A 26,889-nucleotide genomic window follows, 5' to 3' on the forward strand; every position below is an offset into this window, starting at 1 on the left:
TTTATATCATTATATATTCGTAATTAACTTAATTTAATATTAAGAAGATGCGAACTTGTAACAATTCTTTAGCTTTCTCATTATTCTTATCAAGGTTTAAAGCTTTTAGAAGCATGTGCCTAGCAATTCCCATTTGCTTTAAATGAATTTTATATTTTGCGTGCACGGCCAGCAAATTGGATGTCCTTATAGAATCGGCATTCGATATAAATTTGTTCCAATATCTCCGAAATATATCGTATTTGTGCAACTTAGGTATGATATCTAACAATTTATCCTGTTTTGACACGCGTAATATTAATATGCGAAAAAATTAATAACAATAGGGAATAAGATCGTATACTTGTATCTCTGTCATATCCATTTCGCATAACTTAAGCAGGTAGACTTGTTCATAATCGCCTAGAGCTTCTACTAATAAATTATTTTCGCTGTACCAGTCTCCTCTTTTCATGTAGGCATCCATTAATTGCTTATTGTATATAACTTTCATTCCTTCTTTCGATAGTGTATGATCGAATCTGGCCATTGACTTGGCATTTTCGTAGCTTTTGATGGCATTCGTCCATTTTCCTTAAATCGAACAATTTTCGGTAGTATTCGCGGCTTTTGTGTGTATTAGGGCATTTCTTTAAAGACATCTTTGCCTTGATAAAAATGGTAAAGTAATTTTTCCGTACTATTCGCGATTTTTGAGGCGGAAATGAATTTTTATTTAATAAAACGTTAGGAATCACACTTTTAATTTCAAAAAGAGAGAAGGAAAATAGGAAAGAGAAATTCTTAGAGTAAATTGTCTCTAAAAAATTTCGATTTTTAAACAAGTTTTTTAAACAAATGTTTACAAGTTACGAGACATTTCGCAGAATAACTAATTTAACTGCTGATTTTTATTAATTATCCATCAACAATGAAAACGATAGATACGCATATAAAAATTCAATTCCAAAAAAGAAATTAAATCTATATTTATTATATTATAATTTCAGAGACCTTCAAGTAAATGTATATCTCCTTTCAGGGCATAAAATGCGTGAAAATTCGGGTTGTAAAACAATCCTTTGCTGATTAAACGATTGACTTTCTTTAATTCTTCCTCTTTCTGCATAAGATTACTCGCTTCCTTGAACAAACGTTTCGCGCTCCGTATTTCCTGTCTTTTGGTAAGCGGTTTGTGATAGCTCCATAATTCTCGTAACTACTTCAATTATACATACATTTATAAACTTAGTATATTATTATAAACGTATATTATAAAAGTATATTATTTATTCTATTCATCAAATTTTCAAATTTTCGTAAAAATTTTCATCTATATTAATTTTATATATGTATATTTTGTAACGTTAAATAATATATACGTAATATTCATAGTAAAATTCCTCGACTTGTGTTTTATTTGAATTTTTAAGGTATCCCAGGATGCTATCGATAAAATTTATGATTTCGCAATAAGATTAGTTTTCTATACAATTTTCGGCTGATAGTTTAAAATATATGTATGGAAATTTTATCTTTGAATAAAATTCCTTTATTTAAAATAAAGATTCGTCCCACTTTGATGGCCTCTTTAAAGGGGTTCTTATAACGTTTCTCCGGTGGTGCGAAAGCTTTCTTCTTTTCGGCAAGCTGAAATATCTCCATTTTGAGGGAACGTCGTTCGCAATTTGCAGATACTTAAATACAATACACGACACATAGGTTATATCATAATATCAATTGTTTTCATTGGAAATAAGCGGGGAGAGGGAACTGGGATACATAGAAGAATAGATAAAAGGCGTAGACGCATAGACGTATCTCTTCTTTAAATATTGAAAATGTTCTCAATGATAGAGAATAGAAAAAAATAATTCAAACAATTTCTTAAGAAGAATGGTTAAATTTATTTTCAGAATAAAGGTTGGGAAAGTTTCATTTCAGTTTAAGGTTGAAATATTAGCATCAGCGTTGAAGAATTTTTTTTGCATTACATAGTAGTATATATAGTAGTACTAAAATAGTAAGGTATTAGAATTTGTTAAGCGGAACATGAATTTCAATCAACAACAAAATTGTCATCTACATATGTGTTAGAGAAGTTTCGATTAATAATATAATAAATTCTATTCTCCCTAAACGTTGTTATTTCTGTAACAATTATTTATCCCATAATAAATGTAACGAATAATTGAATAACTCTAACTATAGTGCAACTAATGCTGAATTGCATCGCATGTTCACTACCAAGACTCGCCTAAAGGTCGCAGAACAATATCTTGAACCTGAAAATACAATTTAAAAACAATATGAATTTTAATATCCATAAAATAAATCGAAGATGAAGAATGCAAGATTTTTAAATAAGCATCTATTTCCAAGAAGATCGATTTCGAGTAATGATTTACTCACGACAACATGTGGAGCACATGTTAAAATGTATATTGCAGCTGAAGCGACGTCTTCAGGGTCCAATGTAGGGAACGATGCTAATGCTTCCTCGGAATACGTACTATAGGATACCATTAATTCCGTGCCCACTAATCCTGGACTAATTCCCTAGAATTTGTAGTAAAAAGGAAATTAAGATATCCAGAATGTTTCTGGAAATTTTTCTTTTATTATTGCAATCATTTATAATCTTATTTTTCTGTGATATTTTTTTATATTTTATTATTTATATAGAATAATTGGTCACCAACCGTGACCCTAATTTGGGTTCCTGTGAGTTCGTGTCGCAAAGTCTGTGCCAGAGCAGTGACGGCTCTCTTTGAGGCTGGATAAACAGAGAATCCGGGTATAAAAGGCACTCTTTCACCCGCGAGGCTGTTCACGTTTATAATGACACCCTCTCCCCCTGCTTCTCGCATCATACGAATTGCTTCTTTCGTGCAGAGGCACAATCCAAAAACGTTCACGTCGAAAACTGTATGCCAATCTTCTAGATTTCCATCTGTAGATTTAACGAAGCTATCAATTCGTTAATTAACAAATAATAATAATTAGGAAATTTTATTATTTTTGAAATATTGATAATCGAAATATCCTACGTCTACATCTTGATTTATACTTAATATTCGTAATTATGGCTTAAATACATTTATATAGCTATCTTTTAAATAGATAAAAAATTCCAAATTTGATATCGAAATTTTGAAACTTAAATTGAGTACGCAATAACAACTTTGAAGAAAACTTGTTCAGAGATATAAAATTCTTAAATTCCATTTCTTGATTCATACCTAAATTGACTACGATATTGAATACATTCAAGTTTAAGGAATTACCTATAAGAGAAGATTCTTTGGTCATTCCAGCATTGTTTATCAACACGCTAGCAGGCCCAAGATTTTCCTGCACCCATGCGAAAGCAGAGATCACGCTTTCTTCCTTCGATACGTCGCATTCGACGGCGTGTAGTTTCCCTGAACACTCTTCCAATCCTTGCTCCAGTTCCTTTATCTTCTCTACTCTTCTGGCAAGGCCAGCCACCACCATACCTTATAGAAATCAATTTATTAATTTTTAAACAATAATTTTCTTTTAATTTATGGTTAGCCTTCAATTTATTTCATTTAGATTAGGTTTTATCTTTATGTTTTAAATTAGTTTATTTTACATTCCTGATGATTAATTCTTCAATTCCCTCAAGTCTCTAATCTCCGTATAAAAGTGCTAAAAATTTCATTCGTTCTTCTTTCTTTAAACCTAGGATTAAACACGAAACATATCGTTTACCAAAGGAATTTTGTAAGCATTTTCCGAAATTTTTAAAATATAATTATCTAATAATAATAATAAAAAGAACTGTCGAAGCTTACCATGACTGACTAATTGTTTGACGATCGCAGCCCCGATTCCAGCACTCGCGCCCGTAACCACGGCCACCTTTCCTGCCCATCTGTCCATCCTCGCTATTTCACTTACAGATCGCGACTGTTCGACGCAGCTCCAGTAATAAGATCGCTTATAAGTCTAGAAACCGATAGGTAAAAAGTAACGGCGGCTAAAAATCAATTGCGACTGGTTCAGCAGGAAATCCGATAGTCTCGTGGTAAACCATACCTAGCCTTCGGCTCGATATGTCCTCGGCAATTAATGTTGTTTGCGAGATTTCTGACATCCTGTCTGCGATCTATATTTCCATTCTCATACGATCTCCTCCTACTTATTCTTATAGAATAATATAGTTTCATTAATGATATAAACATAATATAATGCAATTAATAATACAAATATTGAAATACAGAGAAAATTTAGAGAGAAGGCATCAATAAGTTTTAGTATACTCCTAAGTTCTAGCAGTGGACATTTCAGTCAAGAAATGTTTCACGTCTTTATCTTTCTTAATTAAAAAGAATATGGATTACTTAATTACATTTTCCGAAATTTTTGTTCAGTTTTTGATAGATGAATCTTTCTCTTTAAACTAAACTTGAGATTTTGCGAATTAGACTTTATTGAAGATATTTGTTCGAAGCGACCGTGATGAACTTCTTTGCTCGACTGCAGTTACGATGAGCTGCGCACTATACGGCTAGGTGCGTACATATAGAACGTTAATTGGGAAGCCCTTGTCGTTTGTTTGTCATTGTGCCTCTATGGTACATAATGGGATAACAGCATGTTCGTTATTTATTTATAGAATAAGAATATACCAATCGTGATCAGACGGGAAAATTTTTGTTACTTGTTAATGTATAATTACATTATCGTATACGTGTTATATTATGTATATGTCTTCAAGTTAGTATGTCTTATTTGCAAAGTGTATAAGGAAGTAGTTCGTTAGCGAATTAAGGCTAATGAGCGACGCGCTTTAGATTGCCAAATCAATTATCCTGTCGCTTCAAACATCCATTGTACTATTGGAGCACTAATTTAGAAAAAAAGAAAGGAAATATTAGAACGTGTTATTTGGTATCCTTTAATAATTTCCATAAGACGAAAATTACTTATGAATTCTTATTAAAAAAGTTAATACGATAAATTACCATAGGTTCTGAATTAAACACGTGCTTCGCTTCAAATCTACAACTTATTTATTGATATAAGGCGCCTACATTACTATACATTTGAAACTTTGTATCGCATCTGCTCCCGATCGAAGCTCTAATAAAACACTTTTCTGTTTTTTTTCCATTTCATTGTTATAATTATTATTGTTAGTATTCATTCTCGTTCGCCTGTTATTAAATTCGTCACGTATCGTTGTGACAATGATGAATACACGATTCCTTCGAGTATAATGATCAAATATATTATAATTTATTGTTAAGCACCCGCAGTATGAAAATGAATAATTAGAAATATATGATGAATTGTTTTTAATATAAATATATTTCAATTATTAGAAAATACGAAAATTGATTCTAAAATCGTTTGAGAACCGATATAGAAATAGAAAAATAATGATTTCAGGATTAATATAAAAACTCTGAATAGAAGAGAAATTTTAGTTCTCACAACAGTTATTCGTGAAACATAACATTGATATTAGCTATACTCAGAAATCTTGAATCTTATATTTTACAAGAAAAAAAGGAATCATGCTTTTTACAAGTTTTACAAAGAATTTTACAAATAGAGCTAGTCTATGTCAATTTTTGTTCAAACCCAAACTTTTGTTCATGATCGTATATTCATTTTCGTTTAATCGTAACACGTATAAACGACACGATTCGTCATTTATCGTAGTTTATCAATTAATTGTGAAATTAGATTAAATTTGTTTATTGAATCGTTCTCTGTTTATAGGGTACGTTGAACATGATAAAGAACATGTCTTTTTAATAACAAGTTATTCTCTAATTTGTTATATGTGTATAATTGTGTTCCACGATTAAATAAAACACAGTCTGATATTAACTCAGAGCCCGGTTTTACAAGATAAACGTATCGTATGGGTCAGAAGTATAAAAATACTTCTCTGAAGATTCATTGATACGCGTCTTTATGCTAACTTTCCAATAATATTTATCGATAAAATTTTGATTAAAATGGAGTTGTGTTCGAGGTTTAAAAATACGAATTGAAACGTGTTTAAAGGAAAGAACAAAAAATGGAGAATTATGAAAGTAATGAAATAATGTATATCTTAATTTTCTAAATCGTTCGATAGAATTTTCAATTACAAAACTTCCCAGCTTTTAATTTCATGAATTATTGGATTAATATATATATATATCTATTTTGTGAAATGAATCAATTTTTGTGAAACTTCCAAGACATCAAGATTTTTCAAAATCCTAATATCTTTTAGAAATTTTCAAACTTTGCCTTTGTTCGTTAAACCTTCGGAAGTATTTCTAGGCTTTTGATCTTTTTCTTAACTTTTCACTAAATTTTTATATTTGTTATCAAACTCACTGTTTCAAATAATAATTTTCATAATTAATTTTATTGAAAAGGCTAATCACGTGCGGACAGAACAATGGAGGAATAGAATGCTCGTGGGTTTCCTCTTACATACGAGATATGTGAAATTTTATTTTTTTATTTTCTTTTTTGCAGGGGAACACGTTGAGTTTCAGCCGTATCGATTCGACAACACGGTCTATCTACGAAATGTAAGTACATGTATGTAATTTGAAGCTTCATTTTTTTGTTTGTATCTTCCGTTGCACGCACATCACCAGAAACAATAATTAAACTTAAACGTAGGATTGATTTACAAAATTTAAGATCACAGATACGAGATATAATAACTTGAAGAGGTGATACATATCGTAAAGTTTGACTTGTTATGTGTGAAAAATGATGTGCAGTTCTGAATATAAGTTTGAGATTACATTTAACATCGAATTTATTTTTAGATGAAGTTTAAAAACAAATGTGTTTATTTATAATTACCAATTATCTGAGAGCAGGATAATTCTTCAGTAATCGTCTTAAGTTATTAAAGTCTACAAGTAGCGAAACAAATATTAATAAGAAATGGACCCTCATATATGAAATTTGTATTATTTAAAATTTGATTTGCTATTATATCTAAGATATTCGGAAACGTTCAAATTTTCGAATTTCCATGCTAAATCGTTAATCTCAAATCTTTACCTTTTATCTTTTGTATTTCTTTCTCAACTTTTCACTTTCGTACACTAAGCACGAAAGAAACGAATCTAAAGCTTAAATTGAAAAGTTAATCTCAAACTTACGATCAGTGCTTACGGCCGAGCTTACAACAAAATCGTAAATTAACAATCGTAATTTAAAATTATTATTTTAGACGATAAATGTTCAGAAATGCGACGTTTCATTATCTCGTATACTTACGGCTGTTCTTTCCTTTTATTCGCTATGATAATCTTGATAAATCGGAAAATTGATCGTAGTACGTATTTTTAATTTTAATGAATTCGAATAAAATAAGGAGATAAATCGACGCTCGTATTCGACGCTTCGACATTCATTACAAATATACATTAACCTTTACATTATTTAGTATTCATACTAAAATATATACGTAATTAACTTGTTACATTAGCACGACCGACTCATTCCTTTCTTACTTCGCGTTAACTATCATGAGGTAAAGTATGCAAATAGTCAGCCTTGGAGATTTAAAGCCCGTTAGTTTAGAGAATATGTTATACGTCTGTTTAACCACTATACTCATCGCCTTTTTACGCATTTTTCTTCTTTTATTGCAACTTTAGGGAGAGAGCATATAATTGATCCTGAAATTTGGAACGTAGAATTAAGGAATATTTTTTTTTTTGGTCAGCATTATCAAGGATTAATCCTTAATTAATTTAATCCTCAAATTATTTTAAGGATTATAAAATGATTATTGTTAAATAGTGTAAACATTCTTGAAATATTGGGAAATTTTATATTTTAACATTCTCGCATTTGAGAATTTGTTATTTTTATATTTTCAATTTTAGGAATTTCATGTTTTAATTGTTTCAAGTTTGGAAGTTTTGACTTTTAGACAATAGAAAAGTTTCAACTATTTTTTGTACAAAATTAGCATAATATTAGCTAACTTTAGCTAACTTTATCTATGAATTTTGAGAATTTGTAATTTCCTCGACTCTAAATTTCTTTTAAATAAAATTATTGACCAAGCCCAAAGAATTCACGTGATTTCAAATTTCAAGATCAACGTGGAGCACGAATCTCTTTTTCTAATCCCTTTGTCTCCTCCAGACCGACCATTCGTCGACTAGAAAACAATAATTATTCCTCACACCTATTACGACTCCGACTAAACTCCTAAAAAAGAAAAGAAAAAGTCTGAATAAAATCGTTCATCTTTCTTAACGGCGTTAACGAGTCAAAACGTCTTAAAACAGATCTCGCAACAACAACGATACAATTAGTTGAAATGAATGCATGATTATGTATAGAGAGGGAGAGACGGCTTATGTATCGATCCTATCCGAGATTATACATAATACTCTTTTGGACTATTTCATGCGGCCATATGAAATTAAATAACTTCATCTTCACCTCCTTTCATCTTCATTTTTCTCCATCAAATTAGATGATCACAGTTACAGTCTGTTTCGATGTATTTTATACAAAATTGTTCCGCCGATTATACGAATATTAGTTCTTCTTCTATCTTTTTTTTTTTATTCTTTTTATTTCTTTTTTTTTCTCTTCTCTATCTCATTTATTGTATCTCAGAATTGCTTTACGTGCTATTCATAGAAAACACCTCCAAGAAAGACCACGCTATTGATTATACGCGGATCTTCTTCGAAGTTCCGAAGGATAGTTTAACGGCGGTCTAAGTAGATTTCTTTCACGAACGACTAATATATTTTTATCGTTGCTGGGAGAAATTTAACGAAGTTATATACGAATATAATTTCTTGCTTTACCGCAATTTGTCAAAATAATCATCACCACAATATTTGCGAGGTAAAATTTAATACGAGGATTTATATTTATGTATATATATATATATGTTTTTAAATCTTTCACTTCCAATTGGTATATTATCTGGATAATTTTTAAAATACAGGATGTATATTTTATGAAGTTCCTGTTCCCTTAAAAATTTTTTAAAATTTTTCTCTTCAATGCCCGCAATAAAATGTATCTTGCTATAGTTGCTGTTTTCATACCTCGTTATATTTCCTCCAGCAACTACGCAAGCTTTATTACTTCATATCTCTACACGTGCACACAATCGACATATCAAAGAATGAAACTATTAGAGAGATATATTCCTTTCCTCTTATAAGTCTTCCTTACGATCCATAGTAAAAGGATCAAAGAACATGTAAATCACTCGGTGCGATCTTCTATTTGTTCATTTAAATACCACTCGAATCCGTACTTCCGAATGTACAATAACCATTGTTATTCTATTACGTTGCCGTTACTATTATTATTATTATTATTATTATTGTTATTGTTATTATTATTATTATCATCATCGTCATTATTATCGTCATCATCATTATCGTCATCATCATCATCATCATCATCATCATCATCATCACCATCATCATCATCATCATCGTCATTATCATCGTCATTATCATCATCATTATCATCATCATTATCATCATCATCATCATCATCATCATCATCATCACCAACATCATTTTGCTTCGAATCGTCAATCGATAATTTTTCAAGTTCTTCCATCGAGAACTGTTGAAAAAATGCTTCGCAATTCATTTTAATCATTTTACACCCAAGACTCCCGCTTTGTAAATAATTATCACGATTGTGTCCAGTTAATCAGCCAATTTTTCAACGATGTTTTTCTTTTCACTTTTTGATTCACGAATTATTTTTTCAATTGCTTTATGAAACGCTTAACACGTTGACTGTCATAGAAATTACCATTGAATTAGAATATATTTTTATTTAAGACACCAAACTCTAAGTGGAAATTCGTAGAATAATTCTCAATTTTCCAACTGAAAGGATATCCTTAGAACACATTAAACAGTCTAAACTGAAATTAATAAAAGGTACAGATTTCGATCTGATAAATAATTTGCGAAGTAAATATTTATAAATATTTATAAATATCGAGGTTATAAAGTTCGGAGTTCTGTAATTCTTTAAAAGAATTTGGAACCAAATTACAACTTAATTTCACTATATCATATTTTGTTAAATAATCGACTTAACTAGTTCGTTAGGTAACGTGTTGTCGTTTTAACCCTCCAGTCTGATTCCGGTCTCAAAATACCCTCGTTCGATTCCATCGACTACTTTTCTCGAATAGAATACGAAACAGGTTTTCCACATTTAGAGGAAACTTAGAGCTGACTCTCTGAGAATGATCGGAGGATGATATACCGCTTTTGAGCGGCGCGTGCAACGATTACCAATTTTTTTATAGTCGGAGATCAAAGTTGAAATGAAACGATTTTTGAGAATTCGAAAATTAAAGATTCTTTAGATTAGACTTTTTGGATTAGATTTTTGTGCTCGTTTCGATCCATTTGCATCGGAACCGTATGTAATAGCGTGTATAGCGTTCCCTTTGGAATTGAGATTAGGATGACGCAGGAATTTATATATTTAAAGAACAAATAATTGGTCCATTTTTATCGAAATGCTTGCGAATCATTTGTCATCAGATAGAGAATCCCAAATACTCGGTGAATATTCCAATACAAATGTTCGCAAACATTTGTAAACTTTTGCAAACATCTGAAATAGATTACATTTCTTTTTCTCGTTCTCGAATTATTCAAGTAAATAATCTGATGACTAATTCTGTATATGAATTCCTAGAGTTTCTTTTAAATTGCCAAAGTTCAGATTTCACATTTTCTATTCGCTATCTTTTTCCATAAAAGATGATATCTTTTCCATAAAACTCGTCAAATTTTATTACGATCAGCCGCTAGTGCCATTCGGAAAATTCTCCTAGGTGCTATTAATTTTTTATTACTTCAACAAATTTTATCATACCTAACAATCCGTATAATTTACTCATTATCATCCACATCCAACGTTTGGAAGGCCTATTCTCTTAAATTCCTTAACGATGCAAATGGATTAAGGTTGAAACGAGTGTTTACACCCAAGGTAGGCAAGCGTAGGGGGCACACTTATTGTAATTATGCACAAATGGGAGCGAGTGTCTGCCTTTGTGTCAGTGATGCTTAGGAAAAGAATCGAGGTGCGCGTTTCTATGGCCTTGATTAGGTTGGCCAACATTGCTACCTGAATGTTGTTGAGTTTGAGGCTGTTGCTGTTGTTGTTGACGTTGCTGCTGATACTGTGCACGTTGTTGTGTTTGTTGGTGTTGTTGATATTGTTGCTTCTGCTGTGGTTGCTGACGTTGCTGTGACTGAGGTTGTTGACGTTGTGGTTGTTGTTGGTGCTGTTGTGGTTGCTGTTGCTGTTGCTGTTGCTGTTGCTGTTGCTGGGGCTGGGATTGACGCGGGGGCTGCTGCTGTTGGTTCTGTTGTTGCTTTCTTTGCTCCAACCCAACGGCCAAGTAAGAGAACACACAGAGGACCGAGTAACAGATTTGATCTGCCTGTAATTTTGTATATCAAATTTTTGTTAAGGATTATTCATTGTATTATTCAGTACTTTATTGGGCATGTGTGTTTTATTCTTATCTATTTTAGAAGATTTGACAATTTTTGTAAATATATGCTTTTTAATCTTTTGCACTTATAACTTATGATTAAGAAACAAGATTTAATACTCTCATGATATAAAAGGAATTTCTGTTGAACGGTGAATTTTGTTTAATAAGATGATATGGGAAAAAACGAAGATGAATTATGGGCAGTGATTATTATAAGCTTCTGGAAGCGAAAAAAGAACAAAATCTAAAATAAGCAACGGAGAATTACATGTGGAAAACGAGAAATGAAAAAATGGTAATTAAACCTTCATGCATTGTCGTTTTCGGGCTCGGCTTGAACCTCAGACGAGAGTTTAGATAACGTAAAGGCAACGGAGAAAATCCTGTGGATGCAGTGGCATATTTCAATGGCCTGTTACATAGTATATAAAAAAAAAATATTTTAAAATATTTAATCATTACGATGAATAATATGATAAGAGAATATTAGATGTACGGGAGATACATATATAGTAACAAGCAATTAAAAAAGAATGATTAAAAAGAACTTGCATCATTAGAACTTAATCTACTTACCATTTGAGACTTATATTTACGTTGAATTACTTGTCTAGTTTTAGGATCTGAAAAGTAAAAAATATCAATATTAAAAATTCGAAATTGAAGCGGAATATTAATAAATTTATTAACGAAAAATATAACAAATATACTTTTATATAAGAGTATACGATAAGAGTAATAATATACGATCTTTAAAAAATCCTATACTTCTATATATAATCTTTTATATAAAAGTGGTATAAAACAATATTCTTTTTACATAAAACTATTTTGTAAATCTTTTAGAATAATTATTTCCTTTTTTTATATTTTCTTTATAAGAAGTTACTCACTGAATTCTTCCAATACAAAGATCCCATCCTTCTGAGTAAAGCACTTGCGGATATGATCGAGTCTTACAAAAAACTGCAAATAATACGATCATCTTGCATTAGTCGAGATCGGAAACGAAGTAATTTCGCGGTCTACTCTTACATGCACACTTGTGATTGGATCCTCTATGGCTTTATATGCCCCGGACAATATAAAACCGTGTGTGCCAACAACATTTCGGAAAAAAGGCGTGAAACTCGTTCGAGTAAAATAATGCTCAATTCGATAATGGGATAAAGCTCTGAATCGTCGATTGTCTTGTACTATCATATCGGCTAATATGCATCACAGTGCATCTTTTTAAGCAGGTCTTTTCGGGCAAAGAAATTTCTCTCCAATCTTTATTTTGCAATTTAGTTTCGGGAAAATTTTTGGAGGATACCGCTTCGTTTTATCTTTGACAAAAATGCCTAATTATAGTCTATTCTATTTCTAAAAAATATTCGAAATTATTATACCCTATTTGCCTTCCAAAGAAATTTCCAATGATCTTCCTTTCTTACTTTGGGAAGAAAATTAGCTGAATTTGAAAAATGTATACCTAGCATTCTATCTTAATTTCCAAAATTTCCAAAGATATTTTATCCTACTCTTCCAAAAATTTTCATTCTCCTGGACTTTGAATTATACTTTTCTTCTTTTCATTTTATTTATTTCTTTTTATCCCGTTGCAATTTTTAGGAATTTCCCATTTCCTTTATTGTATCCTATTAATTATAGGATTTACAGAGATATTTCTTCCCCAACGGTACCAAACTTCATTGTTCCATCCATCAACAATGAAACTTGGCACTGTCTTAATCTGAATCTTTCTTTATTCCTTGTATCTCAATTCCGTACATCATTAAACACATATCAAAGAGAAAAGTTTACGGTACAAGTATACTGTTCAAATATGCTCTTTTAAAACAATGGTTCTCGTTAGCTCCTTTCTGACACCGAACTTTTCTCCGAACATAAGTGTCTCAATAAGTCTACTTGTGTGACTGGTTTCAAATGAACCATCTTTGAAACTCATGCACGTTCAGGTATACTCGAATCAAAATTTTTCTATAAAATCGTTAGATAGAAAGAAATACTATTCTTTTAACTCGTTTTAAATCTCTAGAAAGATTTTCCTTCATATTTGCTCAGCAATAAATTCTTCAAAATCAGACGTCGACAGAGATTTCTTTTACTTACCAAATATTCTAACGAGTACTATACTTTCGATAATGTGTATTCTACGCATTAGTTTAGTTTCTTGGAATTTCCCATAAACTCGTAATGTTTCACGGTCTATCGATCATTTTAGAAAACACATATTAATTCAATTACTCATCATTATACTATATCAATTTAAAAGTTCCTCGTTCTTTTCAAAAACGGTCTCCTCTTCTTCAAAACGTATTTCTTACGGAACTCTTTCTGATTCGTGTATAACAAAAACGATCGTATCGACTGGCATGCAGGGATTAACTAGCACGATAAAGCTGCACACACCATGCATCATTTTCTCCGCTAATTAAAAGCCAAGTCATCCATTTAGCGGCTCGAGTTCGATAAAGGAAGCGGGCCTGAAAAAGCTGGATAATCGCGAGTATTGGCCGCGGCTGGTCGCATTTCCTACTGCAACAAGGCGCATAAAAGAAGCGAGATTATATTGGGTGAACAGTGAAAAAACGGTTCAAAACTTTGAAGCAGAAATATCACAGAGAGCAGCGTCTAATTAATCGTACAGCGAATTTGTAATATTTTTTGTAAAAAATATTTCTTTTTTTTAAGAAGTTCAGCGGCAGGCAGGCAACTCTGGAGATGGCCTAAACTTATCAAAAAATGTATAAATGTCATCGAGATTGCTCGGCGTCGATAAATCTGCTATATATGTGCAATTGGTATTGGTATATCTAAAATGCACGAGATATTGGGATTTGGCCCGGTTGATTCTTCCTTTTTTTTCTTTTTTTTTTGTATTTTTGGGTTCTTTTTTTTTTGTTCAATGATGCACAGTTAGGATGCGATCGATCAATAGATCGATCGGTTAGAGTGGTCACGAGTGATGATGTTTAGAGGGGTAGTTTTATTGTGTCTGAGATCCATAGGATCGAAACATCGTGTACAGCGGTAGCATGCTGTAGAACAGTGCTTTTCAAACTTATTATATTGTTATATAATCTCTTCGGTATAAGCGTCGACTAAAGTCAATAACAAATACATATACGCAATCACTCTTATACTGGCGGCGGTTATGTACAATGTATTAATACAAATTTCTTTTATCCTGTATTTTATTTCTGTTGATTTAAAATATTTTTGAAAAATTATCGAGTGGATTAGCAGATCTGCAAAAACTTGCAGATTAATGAAAAAGCTTTACTCGTCTTGATTTTTTGTTTATATTGGGTGTTAAGAAATTGAGAAATAAATTGATTACTACCGTAGTGTTATCAAAGTTTAAAGAACACTGTTATAGATGTATGTGTGTAATGATGTGTGTATGTGTATGGAGGTCGAAGAAGGTGTTGTGTCGGGTTATTTTCGAGTTGCTTTTCTCACGAATTGTGATAGTTTCATTCATCAAATCAGACATCACTATATAGCACGATACCATTGCTCTACTACATAACTGGCAACGTGAGAGTGGTTTTAATAGATGGTTCTGCAAAAGCGGGCGACTTTTTTCTATCGTACATATATCGAGAACTACTCATTCATGCAGTGCATTCAAATTTCCCTAGAGACGTACATAAACATTCATCTCTATTATTCGTCCCTAACGAAAAGTAGCCTTTCGATTAAAAAAGAAAACAAATGATGATACGTAATTTCAACGATAACTGTCCTGTTGATAATGTTTTATATTATTCCCTTTCTTTCTTTTCTCTGTTAATAGTTGTGTCTGTCACCCGGTTTTGCGCGAAAATTAAAAAATCCATAAAAAATAAATTTTTTGGCGCTACGAGTATCGCTACATGATTTTGTTACTATAATAGTTCAACATATACTTCTACGGCCGTACTCCGAAATCTTTTTATTACTCGTTTAGAATGTGTTTCGATAGGTGGGTACGAAATGAATTTTTGAAATCGAGTTGCGATTTTTCACTTTCAATTATGATTTCTAATAACTAATGATTTACTTCTAATACTTTACCATTTCTTTGCTTTGTTATTTACTACACACCCTATTTATTTATTTACTTTGTGAATTATATAATTTGGATATTCGTCTACATAATATTTGCAAATATAAATATTTACTGCTGTCAGTCATAGTTATCGCAGCAATAACTGTATCAAATGTAATAAACTAAAAATACTTCTCCAAATATCTGGAACAGCTTAAAGTGCAATAAGTTCCTCATTCGTTATCGGTTTCTTCGGGGGCGTGAAAAATATCGTACGACTTTAATTTACGAGGATTAAATAAATAAATTAATAAATTAAGGAAATACGCATATCCGTATAGAAGATAGATAATGTTTAATTACCACAGATTGACCTTGAGGTTGACGCAACACGATTTCAAAAACACTTCACAGATCCCCTTCTCAGAACCTAATTATCATTATTATGCTCCAACTACGCGTTTATTGAATTAATATACCGCGCCGATCGTTTCCCTCTTCTTCTTCTGATTTATCTTCGCCAATTCCAGTAGCAAGGTCCTCTTACACAATGATTTACTAATTAAGAGTATTAGTGGATTGACAAATGGCTAGTCTTATTAAATATTGGAGTTTTGTCATACAAGCAGATTCTTTTCAATTTTATAACTTTACGATCTCGCAATTTTCCAATTTATTTGTAATTTATGAAATTCCGTTTTGGAATTGTATTTGATTTATCGTTAAACTTCTTACTGTTATGCAAGAGAATTGATTAATAATGTTAATTTGTATCATTTCACTACTAATAATTAGTTAAATTGTGTGAAATGTACCAGAAATCGTATAAATTCGTTCCTCTTGTCTATATTTCGGTAAATTTCGATATACACGATGTACCACAATTTATGGTAAAAGTGGGATACTGAATATTCTATGATTCAATTTTAATCAAAATTGCAGAATAACATTTTATCATACGAAGCTTCCAAAAAATATTACTGTGAAAATCAATGAAGACATTTCACATAATTGCTTTGGTGCTAAAAATTATTAGTATCATGTCCATTTCTCTCATTCGAGACAATAATATCACACTATATACAAAAACTATTATAACTGTTGTATACAAAAAAATATATGCAATAATATAAAGCTTCACTTTTTCTAGGAAAAATTATATTCAAAATTAATTTGGCAATATACATTGTTTGTATATTGTTTGTATATACATTGAATATAATTTTTCCTAGAAAAAGTGAAGCTTTATAATAAAAATTTATTTTATCATTTAGATCTATTTTGAATCATAGTAACGTCGGTACCACATTTGTACCACAATTTTCAATTCATTTTGAATGCATTTACATGAATACAAAACATAATGGCGCATAGAGAACAAATACTGGATGGCGTTAATATACGGAGTGTCCCATAACATATGGGACAAGACGTAGAAGGCTATATGGTGAAAAATAATATACATAATATGTATGTATATATATATATAGTTGCATTGTGTGCACCAAAACATTGCTCTACAGGTTGCACTAAACACTACTCACAAATAATATTCTCATCTAAGGACAATCTGGTTGGACTCAAATATTGAAATGCAGCAGACACTGTTCTGCATAATTCTGTATATTATATACATTTATATAGATATATAAATTATAAAACTTATATAAATATATAAACACATATCGTATACATATGTATGCTTTATAGATAATATATATCATATAGGGAACATATAAATATATAAGTATGTATATATATGTACTTTTTGTGTGTAATATATATACATACATAGATGTGTGTATGTCACAGCTAACACCGATCGATGGTAGGAAAACAGTAAGGTAGACAGAGCAAATCAGTTAAATTTAAATGCATTGGTTGAGAGTGTAGTAATAGTAATAGTAGTAGTAAGTATAGTAAGTAGTAGTAGTACTAGTAGTAGTAGTAGTAGTAGTAGTAATAGTAGTAGTAGTAGTGGTAGTAGTAGTAGTAGTACTAGTAGTAGTAGTAGTAGTAGTAGTAGTAGTAGTAGTAGTAGGTAGGTAGTAGTAAGTAGTAGATAATAGTATATATGGTTAATAATAATAATACGGCTAAAAGTAATGGTGAGATAAAGAAGCATTTCCGGAACACGGCCAACACTGATTATAATTAATATACTGAGTTCATATAACAAACAGTGATTTAATTTGATTAGTACCTCGAAATCCTGTGTATGCCCAGCCCAGGGGCAATGTCGACGGACAGGACAAGAAAACAGAAAACAGAAAAACAGAAAATTAAATTTCTGCCAACAATCAATTAATTATAATAGAGTCCACTCAATTAGAATATTAAAAAAGTTGATTATTATCTCAGGGCTCAGTTGTATACGATGATAATACAGCTATGAGATTATTACCTAATACGTCATGGCCAATTTTTAAAAAAATCAGCGGTGATTGTTCATTGTTCAAGGACCATCTCAAAAGTTCCCCAAGCTGAGGAAAGTCTATCGATGATCGTTCATATATTTCATGTGTACTAATTTCCGAAATATCATTATCGAGATGCGATCATTAACGAACGTTTCGTTATACTTGTCTTATACTTTCCTCCTTTGCAATTAAGTTCTTTTGATATGTCGTAAACAATCATTATAATTATCTCTTTCTGTATTATAATTGATTATCCATTAACTTTTTGTTGTTTTTATTAATTTATTCATTCTTCTTTTTCCTTTCTCTTTCATTGCGAATAGACTTTCCTCACGTATGACCACGACAAATAATGATAGAAACAGAAACAAATCGTTAGACTTAATAGAGAAAAATATAATGGCATCCAACATTCAATACAAATTATGATAGATGTATATATATATAAGAATAGTATATATATATATAATCAAAGACAAGTTTCTGTAAACTTTTTAACCCTTATCACCTATATGAATGTATATATATGATAAATGTATATATAATATGATTATAATACAGATAAAAGAGAGACTGCAGCTGCACATCGAGCTCCATGCAAGAAAACACTGATTAACGCTTGAACGAAAATATTACCCAACAAAATGACCGATAATTTATATATACGTGTAAATATGTTGTATATATATGTATATGAAATACGTATATATATATATATATATCAAAGTACCCCTGTCAGTATGTAAAATACAATTACCACATAATAAATGTTAAATACCCAAGTGTATATATAAATATATATATAAAAATAAACAGATATAATGTATAATAAATATCAATATAATATTTAGTGAGATAGATAGAACATCATCATAACCAGAGTGTCAGGGGCTGCTCGTCCTGTGCGAAGAATTATTTTCTTTTTTTTTTACGATTTTCTTTTTTAATAGCGTGTATGAGTATGTGATCGTATGAATATGTGATTAATTATTAGGTTTTTGTTATTTTTAACCCTTTGTACTCCACTGGCGTCGATATTGGTTCTTGAATTACTCTCACCGATAAAATATGGAAAAGGGAAGAGATATTATATTTCTTTTCGAAATTTATGGTTTCGGATTATTTTACTGTAAAAATTTTGAGTTTGCTATGTTTTATGATTATATTAGGCAAAATTTCGGAGTGCAAAGGGTCAACGCATCGCCGACCACGTGAATTATGCTTGACTATAATATAGTCACTATATTATGGTTATCACGCGATACTATCTTCGAATTCACATGTTAACAATTATGAGATTCATAACAAAGGCAGATCTTGTCAAATCTTTCGATTTTTTTTTAAATAATCTACCATTGTAATCATTAGAAATGGGATTCAATAAATGATGGAGCTAATACTATAAAATATGATCTAATATATATCAAATACAACAGATCTAACAGAAGTAATACATGTATTTAATGATTATGATTTGTTATAGAATGAAAAATTTTTTAATCTATTAAAACAATCTTTGTCAAAATTATATTTTACCACAATAGCCTTTATGTCTTCGTTTTATGTCTTTAAAAGATTTATACCAAGAATATTGATATTTCTAATATTCCATTGTTTGCTCTTTTAATCTGTCTTTCTAATAATTCATAATTTAGTTGAAGATGTTTAAAATAATTAAGATTTATTGGATCAATGAAAATTCTATAGAGCCAATAAGAAGTTAAAGTTCTTAATATATGTTCTTGCTCATCTGGAGAAATGTAAACGTTGACAAGATTACCTTTTTTCATGAATCCTACCGATTCATCTATGTTAATTTTATTATTTATTATGTCGTTAAACGAAATGAGAGATTTCCTCGATTGGTCGGCAATGTGTCAATAATATCTGGATTAATTGAACTAAGTCAACATCTTGATCTTCCCTCTGCTCTTCCATCATCGCATCGGTCCCATTCGTCCCCCTCGTGTGCATGTGTCTCGTATGTGTGACATTTGTCTCGTGTTTCGAACTATAGCAGCCTGAAAAAAGATTCTAATTTCCCCTTTCATATAATTACATATTACAATACAATGTAAGTATTATTCTCGTTCCTGCGACGAGGAAGGATTCGTGAGAGAAAAAGTTTCTGAATCGAAAGAGAGATTTCTCTTTAGGCGGTCAGAGCTTCGTGTGATCCTATTTTGATCGTCGTACACCTCACAAACTCATACATAAGAGTCGGTAAAGATATAATAATACGTACAGATACAAAATTAAGCAGATCGTGGTGGCTAGCAACGGGAGATAATATTGAGTGGTCCTTGCATCAATGCAATAAAACGGAAGAAAGGAACGAAAAAGTAATACACAGAGAGAAGATTCAATAATATCGGAAGAGTATAAAGAATAAAAGGGGGTTGAGGGGTGGTTTTGGGATGGAGCTTCTGTGGTTTGCTCCCCTAACATTCGCCTCGATTCAATTCTTTCATTTTCTAAAGGAACTAATCTCTTTAACTACCAATTCTTTTTCGACATTAATTGAGAAGCTTTTTGAAAAAAGGGCCTATAATATAATACATAAGTGACGATTTTATTTTTAGATAAGACATAAATTTCATGTTGTAAAAATGTTTGAAATGTTCGAATATTAATGCAAGTTATTGTAGGTGGGTTTTAATCCTTGCAAATTTAAGTATGATATGAAATTTATTTTTAACGAAAATAAAGTTATTCATAAGAATATGGGAGATTCTTTAGATAAAAAGATTATTTTATTGAAGAAATCGTTAGTCCAAACAACGAGTTAACTTTTCTGGATGATACGTTAAGAAATCTTATAATCAATATATCGATTGAAACACGTTAAAAACATTATCAAAAATTCGAGCTAGATCCACCATTTTACCTTACGAACCCGGATTTTTCTAGAAAGCTCCCCAATTCTACTTTCGCTCGATAGAGCGAAATTTCTCTTTTACTAATTCTACAAAATTGAATCGAGGCAATTTAACAAACAAACCACCGTAACAAATTCTCAGACTGCATATGTATTTTTCGGTCGCTGAAATAAATACATGATTATACTTTGTGTTGGAACATATTATAGTCGAGACAGTAACATCGCCAAAAAAAGACATGACATCGTATATAGTCAAAAAACAGTAGTGGATGTAAGTAAAAAAGTTCGCTATAGATAATAAAGGGACGGATATAATATAGTAGTATAATATACCCAATAGAATGGTGGAAAACTTTGGATGCGTTTTCAACATTACATGAACAATTGGACAATGTATAAAGAAAAGATAGATAGATAGAGATAGAGATAGGAAAACAGGTGTTTGCAACAACCGGTTAAAAGTTCGAAGATTCCATTCTTCTTGCAGTTTCGTTTCGAAACGAATGAACGCTTGGTGCACGCTTTCGGGTGCGAATCATACCTTGCTATTCGCGAAGAGGAGACCCACGCCCTCCATGCAAACCTGAAGGAGCCCACCCTCGCCGGTGCGCATGTCCTGAACTGGAAACTCGCCGCCGAGTTCGATACCCGCGTTCACCCCACGGCCACGGGCTGCTGCCTTTTCCATTGCATCCTTTATGCAGTAGTATAGGTCCTTGCACTAAAAATCGATTGTTTCATTAATTTATTTACCTATAACAATTTTTTCACTTTCTTTTGCACATTTAGCGAATGAACGAGTGATTAATTTCATAATGTAATCGAAAGGTGTATGAGGCAAATCATTTCGAATTTTTGAATATACTAATATATCTAATATATGTAATATATCTTCTGGATATACTACTTGTATCGTAACAATAGATGGATTTGTAAAGCTTAATTACATATACATTCCAGTTAACAATCAGGCGTATACACATCAATAATATAATTTCCATGCTTCTGCGACAATAAAGTGACTATGAAAGATGATCAAGATCGTTATTTGAGTAGCTATCTCCTCGGGTATCTGTGATACTAGAAAGTATCCTAATATTTATGAACAGAAATGCATAAGCAATATGAATCGCTTGTTAGTTACATGAGTGGCCACACGTTAAATCCATTACATGCTTTATTTTGTTGTTCATTGGAGACAAATGGGGACTGTAAAGGTCATCGTTAACGAAAGAGACTTATAACGAAGTATTAAGCTATTAAAGGGTCATCGATTTAGAAGGAATTAGCTATGGATCAATTAGAAAATGAGTTTGGTCACACAGTGAATGAACACTTATTTAACAATCCTCAATTTGTAGGAATCATTGTAAATGATTTAATCGTAGAATAATGATATTAATATACATAAAAATAAAATATTTATATTTATATATAGAATCAAAATTTTCTATTATATAGCAATATAAGAATATTTATTTCTACATAGTAAAAATGTTTGATCCTACGAATCTTATTTTATTTTTAAATTATTTTATGTATATGTAGCGGTACAGGAGTCAAAGGACGACGCCAGTCGAGAGCGATTCATGCTGTTGTTTTGCCTCAGGACATTGACTCAGCCTTGACGCGGAAATGTAATGATAAACAAACTCTGGGCAAAACAATGTCGTCGCTACGTGCAATCGTCGAATGAAGACGAATTCAAATTTTCCGACTTCTCCCCGATCAGTATAAATAAACGAACGTAATCGCGAATGATATATCGAGTATCTAACAGTATCTAGAGTATCTCCGAGTATCTTACAAGTATTTATCGAATTACGCGACGAGCATTAACGAGTTTATTTTGCCATTTATACTTTGTACTAACGACTCGCGTATGCGGCTGTACATTAATTTATTATTTTAAATATATTCGACAGTTACAACAACGAGCAATCTCGTCCTTTAAAGCTCACGTACTAACTATCCTCTACATATATTCACTGCGTACCTTTTTAGTATAATACTTATGCAGCTGAGTTTGCCCGCCATTTCGCTGCCAAAGGCACAATACTTTGTTCTTTGGACTGTAAGTCATATTCACCAAACGCTCATACCACCATCTCTCCACGATCACGCCGTTCACGGATCTCAGGACAAGGCCATCGTGGCGTACCTCGAGAAATCGTAGATCACCTTCTGCATCGACTCCAGCATGCACGGTGAAAGATTGACGATGCATTTGTCTGGATGTCAGAGGCTTCAAATCTATATCGTTCCCATACTGAAACGTGATTTACACCATTCAGCTAGAATTTTCTTACGCTCCGGGAAATTTATAGAATTTTTGACATTATACATTTTTCGAATTCTTCGATATAAGGATTTAATCTTGCAGAATTTTATTTAAAGCTTTGTAGGACTCTTCGAGAGTCTTATTCTACTTATTCTACTTATTCTACTTACGAGATTGTGTATTTGGTCGAGAAGTTGATTGAGCTCCTGACTGTAGATCAGACCAATATGACTCTTTCCCAATAGCCGCCTTACTTTCCGTTTCACTTCATCCTTATTCACGTTCAGCATCACTAAAATCGCCGTCAAATTGTGCAACAAGGTGCACAGCAGTCTATCTTCGTCATGCTCCAGTCGTTTCTTTTCGCTCTCGCTCAAATTCTTATACCTGAATGTGGATCCAAAATGAAGCGTTTATATTTTGCTCGAAAACGTTCCATCCGAAATCTTTATCTATCATCTTTATTGCAGAAGCTAACCTTTCCATCATTTCTCTAGGACCTTGATCCATGCCGATCATGTCTCTTTCTTGAGATACTGCATCCAAAAAGGCATCCTCCCAAAATTGCATCTGGTCCCAAAGCGACGATCTTTCTTTACCCAGTAAACCTGTATAGTCAATTTTATTTAAGAAAATATAGGAAACAATATCGATAGACTGAGAGTAGACTTTGCAAGAAGAGATATCTAAATAGATTCATATTTACCTATTTATTTAATACTTATTTATCTAATACCGAAAGGTTTAGTGATACTGTACCTTCGAATAAATAAGTTCTTGCAGCTTCTGGACTAGGAGCAGCCATGGTTGGCACCAAGCTTCCTCCATGGTACCGGAAACCGGTGCTCAAAGAAGACTTGCTCGACCAAACACTTCCCGTTCGTTGCTTCGGTTGTCTTGAAAACTGAAATCATGGTGTAATGTTAGAATTTTTAAACGGTTTCTTCAAAGCTTATTATTCGTTGTTTGTCAAATCGATCAAGGCTGTCGACCTTTGTCTAAAGTTTTCTTAAATAGGTAAGCTTGATTATTCTTATCTACGATTAAAGGGAAGCTTCAAAGGATCATACTATAAAAAACTACGCGAATTTTAATATCTCAGTGCAGTGACACTACTGTAACAAGGAGTATTTTCAAGCGACGAAATACATGTTAATCTTGTATTTTATTTAAATGGCCACTTAATTTGACGCACAACGAATTAGACATTCTTTAAGAATTGTTTTAGGGAAAACTGTAACAGATAACTGCAAAAGACAATTTTTTTTCAGGTACATACAAAGTGTATAAATAAAGAAAAATAGGGCTATGCGAGAGCAATACGTTTCTGCTATTCACACAACTCAATTTGTTAACATTCTTCTTCTATATATAAAGCATATATACATAACCAATTCCCTTTAGTAGAAAAGGTAATTAATTTAGAGTATTAATTTAATAGAAAGAGTAGAAAATAGTGGAATACTTCTCCGCCAAAAAGTTCTCAAAGAATGCCTAATTTTCATCAAACACAACTTTCTTAACTATAGAAAGCTAATCGTGTGTTTCATCGTGTACTAACAGCAATTACAAAAGCTTCGTCTTTTCATTAGTGCAAACGCTAATCTAGTGATCGTAGATGCAAAACATGCTGTTCACTACCGTTCTCTTTAACCAATCTTAACTTTATCTTCTTTTCAAATGATCCATTGTAATTCAATGTTTCGCAAACTTTGACAAAATGCAAGTATTGCACAAGCTCTGCTTTCTTTTTCCATCGACTCTCAACTAGAATTATGTACGAACTCTATACACTAAACTATAAAACTTTCTTAGCTACATATTTTACATACAGAGTGTGACACAAATTAATTGCCACGATGTTTGAACTCGTTCGGATAATTTAGCAAAGAAATATTTCAAACCAAAGTTCATTGATATTAAATGAAAAATTATATGGGTACACAAAAAAGAGTATCTTTGATTCATAAGAAGAAACCGAAGTTATGTTACGTTGATCTTCGTTTTATCTAAGAATATTTGTTTTGTCTAGACAACATTCTTCTGGAGGGAAGATCATTCAGAATGAGCATTTCTAAAAAATTAATTATTAATTCTTTGAAACGAATTAAACGTTTCTTTAAAGTAACGAACAACACAAAAATTTGGCCAATTAATAATTTAATGTAACGTAGACTGTGAATGAAGAGAAAATGAGATTTTGGTCACAGCGTTCAATCGTATTTAGATTAAAATCAATAAATTTTCATTTGAAGTACTCTTTTTGTTATACTATCGAAACTGGCTCAAATATTATCATGGTGATTAATTGATACCACACCTTATATGTATACTACATGTAATATAGAGGCTTGTTGTTGCATAGTTCATAGGTCGTTCATCTGGATAAACCTGGTTCGGTTTTGCTAACAACTATTTTAAAATATTCTATGTTAATTAGCACATTAAAAAAAAAGAAAAGACTCATTAGTGATCAATTTACATTGCCTTGTTCGACCTCGCTATCAGAGACAGTGCTTCGGAAAGAAGCCTGGTGCGCTTGCCGAAAAGCAGGATTAGTGATTATGCTACCTCCGTCTGTGGATAAAGCTTCGCTGCTTCCTGTTCCACCTCCCCGCCCACTCTAAAAACACATGACGCCTCTATATAGCACACTTACTACTTGCAACTTTATTTCTTTTTCTTTCTCTTATCTTAATTTTTGTTTTATTTATTATTAACAATTGGAAATCAATTTAAAAGATTTACGGACTTTTCAATCTCGCGAGAACCCCGAATATTAAATTTGTATATTAACTGTTGGAGGACAAATATAGTATTTTATTATTGTTTATGCGAAATGTTAGGTGTATAAAGAATTTTCATAAGTTTCATTTGGTCTGATATTTATGTATTATAGTTCTGAATTATTTCCCGTAGTGCTCTGTGTTCCTCTAAGCTCGTGGATTAGTATTACTGATCACTATTCTTGGGCAATACTTATCGTTTGACAATATTAAGTATAACAATCTCTCATGCAATTATGTGTACCTGTGTATTTAACGGAAACAACACCCATTTGTCCATCGTAGGAAGATAATACATAGGAATTTTTAATTTCAACAACTGTTTTGTCGCTGTTTGATCCTACAGAGCCTTTCGTTCACCTGCGCTTTCAAATGTTTAATAATTTTGTGTCCTATGTCGTTTCAAATATGTATGGATTCTTTAAAACCATCAATGCGTTTAACTTATAAGTAAATTCAATACATTTGATTGATCTATAGTCTTCTAAAATTCTTAATCAGGAGAAAAGGTATCATAGAAAGTAGAAACTTTTTCCGTGAAATCAAATATCTTCTTTGTACAGCTCTCTATATGGCTTGCAATAAAAAAGAAGAAAAAATATATAAAAAATCTAGAATATAAGATATTATACATGAAAGCGTACGAGGGAAACGAAACATTCTGTAAGAATAGTTTTGGTAAGCTTTATAGTTATCGGGCTGTACACGTGAAATGTAGACAGAAAGTGAGACCATGGAGAGAAAAACACCTTCGCTACCTTCGTATGCCACGAGGTAACGTTCTGACGGAACTCGTTGCTTTTACCTCAGAGTCGAAGGACGTTAGCCTGCTGAGGAACTTTCCTTTTTTCGTGAACACATCGAAGAACGTGTCCGTCGCAGAATGGCTCCCTTCGTTAGCCGGTGGTGGGTGGCCGTGTGATATATCCAAATGAAGTTGAGACGTATCTTCAATCAGAGGACATTTATAGTGTTA

General features: G+C 31.9%; 2 protein-coding genes across 11 annotated transcripts in view; both read right to left on the reverse strand.

Annotated features, from left to right (window-relative positions):
* Nucleotides 1-1,862: 1,862 nt before the first annotated feature.
* On the reverse strand, nt 1,863-4,525 carry LOC126923836 (farnesol dehydrogenase-like). 2 transcript variants are annotated; one of them, XM_050737730.1, is made up of 7 exons: nt 4,358-4,525; nt 4,045-4,152; nt 3,801-3,954; nt 3,267-3,479; nt 2,682-2,932; nt 2,392-2,538; nt 1,863-2,264 (listed from the first exon to the last, which is right to left on the reverse strand). In XM_050737730.1, the coding sequence occupies exons 3-7, from the start codon at nt 3,886-3,888 to the stop codon at nt 2,223-2,225; spliced, it is 741 nt and encodes a 246-aa protein (XP_050593687.1). In that variant the 5' UTR covers nt 3,889-3,954; nt 4,045-4,152; nt 4,358-4,525; the 3' UTR covers nt 1,863-2,222. The 2 variants fall into 2 exon arrangements, with proteins under 2 accessions (XP_050593687.1, XP_050593688.1); XM_050737731.1 differs by lacking the exons at nt 4,045-4,152; nt 4,358-4,525 and having other exon boundaries at nt 3,801-3,985.
* Nucleotides 4,526-4,998: 473 nt separating this feature from the next.
* Nucleotides 4,999-26,889, reverse strand: part of LOC126923786 (MAP kinase-activating death domain protein) — a 40,115-nt gene continuing 18,224 nt past the window's right edge. For 4 of the 9 annotated variants that reach the window (XM_050737567.1, XM_050737568.1, XM_050737571.1 and 1 more), the window contains 11 exons: nt 26,719-26,861; nt 25,610-25,750; nt 23,887-24,031; nt 23,606-23,735; nt 23,298-23,514; nt 22,843-23,115; nt 21,388-21,567; nt 17,749-17,757; nt 12,400-12,472; nt 12,083-12,129; nt 4,999-11,449 (listed from right to left, as the gene is read on the reverse strand). In XM_050737567.1, coding sequence (XP_050593524.1) covers nt 11,060-11,449; nt 12,083-12,129; nt 12,400-12,472; nt 17,749-17,757; nt 21,388-21,567; nt 22,843-23,115; nt 23,298-23,514; nt 23,606-23,735; nt 23,887-24,031; nt 25,610-25,750; nt 26,719-26,861 — 1,748 coding nt within the window. In that variant the 3' untranslated portion in view covers nt 4,999-11,059. Of the gene's footprint in view, nt 11,450-11,811; nt 11,919-12,082; nt 12,130-12,399; nt 12,473-17,748; nt 17,758-21,387; nt 21,568-22,842; nt 23,116-23,297; nt 23,515-23,605; nt 23,736-23,886; nt 24,032-25,609; nt 25,751-26,718; nt 26,862-26,889 lie in introns of all 9 variants that reach the window. The other 5 variants (XM_050737569.1, XM_050737572.1, XM_050737573.1 and 2 more) reach the window with 5 other exon arrangements.

Source organism: Bombus affinis, chromosome 14 (genome assembly GCF_024516045.1).
Source record: "Bombus affinis isolate iyBomAffi1 chromosome 14, iyBomAffi1.2, whole genome shotgun sequence".
Lineage (NCBI taxonomy): Eukaryota > Metazoa > Arthropoda > Insecta > Hymenoptera > Apidae > Bombus > Bombus affinis.

Coding starts and splice junctions, on each gene's coding strand:
- LOC126923836 (XM_050737730.1), bottom strand. CDS start 3,888: ATGGACAGATGGGCAGGAAAGGTGGCCGTGGTTACGGGCGCGAGTGCT. Junction 3,480..3,800: donor CAAACAATTAGTCAGTCATG/GTAAGCTTCGAC, acceptor GATTTCTATAAG/GTATGGTGGTGGCTGGCCTT. Junction 2,265..2,391: donor CATGTGCTCCACATGTTGTC/GTGAGTAAATCA, acceptor TTGTATTTTCAG/GTTCAAGATATTGTTCTGCG.